Source organism: Antrostomus carolinensis, unplaced genomic scaffold (genome assembly GCF_000700745.2).
Source record: "Antrostomus carolinensis isolate BGI_N321 unplaced genomic scaffold, ASM70074v2 scaffold45836, whole genome shotgun sequence".
Lineage (NCBI taxonomy): Eukaryota > Metazoa > Chordata > Aves > Caprimulgiformes > Caprimulgidae > Antrostomus > Antrostomus carolinensis.
The window spans coordinates 17,461-21,649 of record NW_010320617.1 but is presented as its reverse complement, the minus strand read 5'-3'; the positions used below and the strand labels follow the sequence as shown (position 1 = coordinate 21,649).

At 45.9% G+C, this 4,189-nt stretch overlaps 1 protein-coding gene across 1 annotated transcript in view; it reads left to right on the top strand.

Moving 5' to 3' along the window:
• Positions 1 to 4: 4 nt before the first annotated feature.
• TDRD6 (tudor domain containing 6) overlaps positions 5 to 4,189 on the top strand; it is a gene marked incomplete at its 5' end in the record, with an annotated part of 11,074 nt that continues 6,889 nt past the window's right edge. The window contains 1 exon segment of the mRNA XM_029085361.1: positions 5 to 4,187. Coding sequence (XP_028941194.1) covers positions 5 to 4,187 — 4,183 coding nt within the window.

Genomic DNA, 4,189 nt, shown 5'->3' with positions numbered 1-4,189 from the left:
CCAGCACTACCGTGTGTTCCTGCTGGATGAGGGCTGCACCGTGGTCACCTCCGCCTATTTCCTGGCACGGGGCTGCCGAGAACTTTTCCGCCTGCCCCCTGAGGTGCTGGGCTGTATTGTGGCTGATGTCATGCCTTCTGGAGGCTGCAGGGCAGCAGCCTCTGGGGATGCACCGGTCTCCACCTGGACTGTGGAGGCTATGGAGTTCCTCAGCTACCTGCATGGCAAGGAGGTGTCTGGCATGGTACAGGAGGTATTGATGCCACAGCTCATAGTGTTTGAGCTGCCCCAGCTTGCAGCTCAGATGCATCACCTGGGCCTAGCCAGGCAAGTCACTACCAGTTGGTTCTGCCAGGTGCTTAGGTGCTACCTAACTGGTAGCCACTTAAGGAACCAGCACAAGCTGCAGCCTCCAGCATGTTCACTTGTATCTTCTGTGGTGCCACAGCATCTCCGTGCTTTGTTCTCATATCGGCCTCTGTCAGCTGCCTTGGATTACTTCTATCCACAGCTTCAGTTGGGTGTGACAGAGCCTGTCCTAGTGACCCATGTCTCCGACCCACACCATATCTACTGTCAGTTGCAGAGCCTGTCACAGGAGATCCGTTGCCTTTCTGATACCATGCGCCACACTTGCGACCGGTGGGAGCAAGATTTAATACCCAAAGTGGGCTCAGCCTGTGCTGCCTGTGGCATAGATGGTCAGTGGTACCGTGCACTTCTGCTGGAGCTTATTGCTGGGGAGCAGGACCAGCAACTGGCTCTGGTGATCTTTGTGGACTATGGCAGGAAGGAGACTGTGAGCAGAACTAACCTGCGCCATTTGCCTGTTGAGTGTTTTCACGTGCCTGTGGTGACTTACCCATGTGCTCTTCAGGGTATCTCAGATGGGGGTTGTGGCTGGTCCCCATCACAAATTGGTAAGCTGAGAGCATTGGTACAGGGCAAAGGAGTAAGTGCTCACATCAAAGCCTTTAACTCCTTTGAGCATCTCTATTATGTGAGCCTCTATGGGGAAAATGACATCAACTTGAACCATCTTTTTGGGGTGCAGGCTTGCTGCCTGATGAGCAGCCATTCGCAGGTCAGCCAAACTGAGACTCGGGAACAGCTGAAAGTAGAAGAATCCACAGCTGAAGAGCTGGAATTGCCCCTGGGAGCACCTCCTGTTGCTTTCATGCACAGAAATTTGGCCTCTGCTCCTGTAGTTGGTGTGCGTCTGAAGCTGGGCACCTTCCATGATGTGTGGATCTCCCACATCCGTGACCCATCAGAGTTCTGGCTGCAGCTCCATGAGCATCGCCAGCTCTTCAGGCAGCTGAGGCAGAGCATGTGGAATTTTTACTCCCATGCCACAAAGCTGGATGGTGCTGGGTGCAACCTACAGCCTGGATCCCTTTGTTGTGCCAGTGGGAAAGAAGGTGCCTTTTATCGAGCGGTGATTGCCAGGTTGCTGGATGGTGGGGTAGAAATACACCTGGTGGACAGAGGCAGTATGGAAACTGTAGATCGGTGTGCGGTAAGGGAGCTGCTCCCTCAGTTCAGGGAACTACCTGCTTTAGCTCTGAAGTGTTGTTTGGCAGGTGTCTTCCCTCTGAGGGGGAGTTGGAGTCACTCGTCTGTGTCTGCCTTCGGAGAGTTTGTACTGAACAAGGGACTCAAGGTTAATTTTTTGAGTGTGCAGGGTGACAAATACATGGTTGAAATTTTTGACCAGTCCCAATTAGGAGAAAAAAGTGTAAGTAAGCTCATGGTCCAGGGAGGTTATGCTGAATACCAGAAGTGTGAAATACCCGAGACTCTTCAGAAATCATCTGACAAGACTGTGAGCCAGGCCCCTTCCCTAGCACCTGCTGGGGAGGAAAACCAAATAAATGCAGAGAAGAGGCTCCGAGAAGAATCTGATGTGAAGAGAAGTGATAGAGCACTTCATCCTAATGTGTCTGCAGTGGTTGGAGGGAGCCCTGTTGCAGCCATTCACAATTCTAAAAGTAGTGAATCTCTTCCTGCTCAGAAGTATGAAGACAAGGAAAACCTGCCCATCTCTTGGAGACAGAATTATGTGGAAATGAAGCCAAGTTCCTCTTACGGAGGTCAATTAGAAGTGGGAAGTACGGTTAATATTGTTGTGTCATATGTTGAAAATCCTAGTTATTTTTGTTGCCAGTTAAGCAGAAATGGTGATGACCTTAAGGTATTAATGGCAGAAATTCAGGAGTACTGTAAAAACTCATCCCACCTACACGCTTGGCCAAATCGTGTATGTTTAGCACAGTACTTGGAGGATGAAAAATGGTACAGGGCTTTAATTATTAGTGAAGTTCCTTCTGCAGAAAAAGTAGAAGTCATATATGTTGACTATGGCAACAGAGATCTGGTCTCTCTAACAAACCTCCGCTCAACTAACGAACGCTTCCTTAGGTTGGAGGCTCAGGCTTTCAGGTGCAGCCTTTACAACTTAATCCAAGGAAATGGGCAGGACCCTTTTGCTTGGGATGAAAAAGCGATTCGGGCTTTTCAGGAGTTTGTCGATACTGCATCATCTCAGTTTGAACTGAAATGTACAATATTTGCCTTGGCTTCTGTAAACAATCAGGAACTGTTTAACATTGTAGATTTAACAACACCTTTTCAGAGTGCTTGCCAGTTTCTGACCGAGAGAGGTCTGGCCAGACCTTTATTTCCTCAAAAGCCTCTGGTATCCTCGGTTCAACTTCATTCTTACTATTATTCTATGCACAATATCAAAATTGGGAGTGAAGAAGATGTTTTTATTACACATGTTGAGGATCCGTGGACATTTTACTGCCAACTTGAAAGATGTGCAGATGTCTTAGCACAGCTTACTGATAACATCAGTCGCTTAAGGGAAACAATGGCCAGCTTAGAAACCTCACAAAACTCTGGGAGCTTGTGTCTAGCAAAATATACTGACAATCACTGGTACAGGGGAATGATCACGAAAACAAACCCTAATACAGAAGTCTTCTTTGTGGATTTTGGCAACACAGAGACAATAGAGAAAGATCATCTGCTTCCTTTACCCAGTGATGCTTATGATATCTTGCTTTTGCCAATGCAGGCCATAAAGTGTTCCTTATCTGATATATCTAATGTTACCAAAGAAGCTACAACATGGTTTAAGCAAGCTGTCCTAGAAAGGCAATTAAAAGCAATAGTAGTAGGAAAAGAATATGATGGTAAACTGTTGATTGAGTTGTATGATGGTAATACTAAAATTAATGCAAAACTGAAGGAGGAGTTGAGATTAATAAACAATACAGGACTGTGTGGCCATGTAGAAAATGAAACTTTGTGCTCTAAAAATACAGATGTGAATAGGAGGAATGAGACTGCGGAGTCCCTTTTAAATGCAGGTAGGCCTCTTGAAAGAAAAACATGCAGATCTGAAGCCCAGGGAGGAGAGGGGAGTAGCAAAGGACACTTCAAAGAAGATGTAAACCTTTTCCAGCCTGCTACGAAGGGAGATCTGGCAGCTGGATTACTAGAACCTGATGAAATGCTTACCAGTAAAAAGGATGGGTTTTTGTTAAATAAAGCGGGGGAGGAGTCTTTGTTCTCTGTCCAGGTGGATGTTCAGTCAGATATTAAATCTGATCCTGAAGGTGGGTGTATAATGCTTAAAAATGTATCTGATGTGCTGCAACAGAAGATAGTGCCAGCTCTTAAAGTGTTAGTGTATGTGTCTCATGTAAATGATCCCTTGGATTTTTATGTTCAACTCGAAAGTGACGAGGCTCAGCTTAACAGCATTTCAGAAAGCTTAAACAATAGGACAGAAGCAAAGAACCCTTGTGGACAGCTCTTCCAAGCAGGAGACTTAATCAGTGCTGTTTATTCAGAAGACAGCCTGTGGTATCGAGCTGTAGTAAAAGAGAAGATTTCTGACAGTTTGATAAGTATACAATATATTGATTATGGTAATACTTCAGTAATTAATGTTGATCAAGCACACAGACTCCCTGAAGACTTGTCAGCTATTCCAGCCATAAGCATTCACTGCTTCCTAAGTGGCCTTAAATGCCAAAAAAATACAGACTGGGCAGAGAAAGTAGTGCTGTACTTCATCAAGAGAACAAGTGAAGTTCTGCTAACGTGTGAATTTGTGGAGAAGGTTGAGGATAAATGGGAAGTTGTTCTCAGTGACCATCAAGGTATAATAACAGTG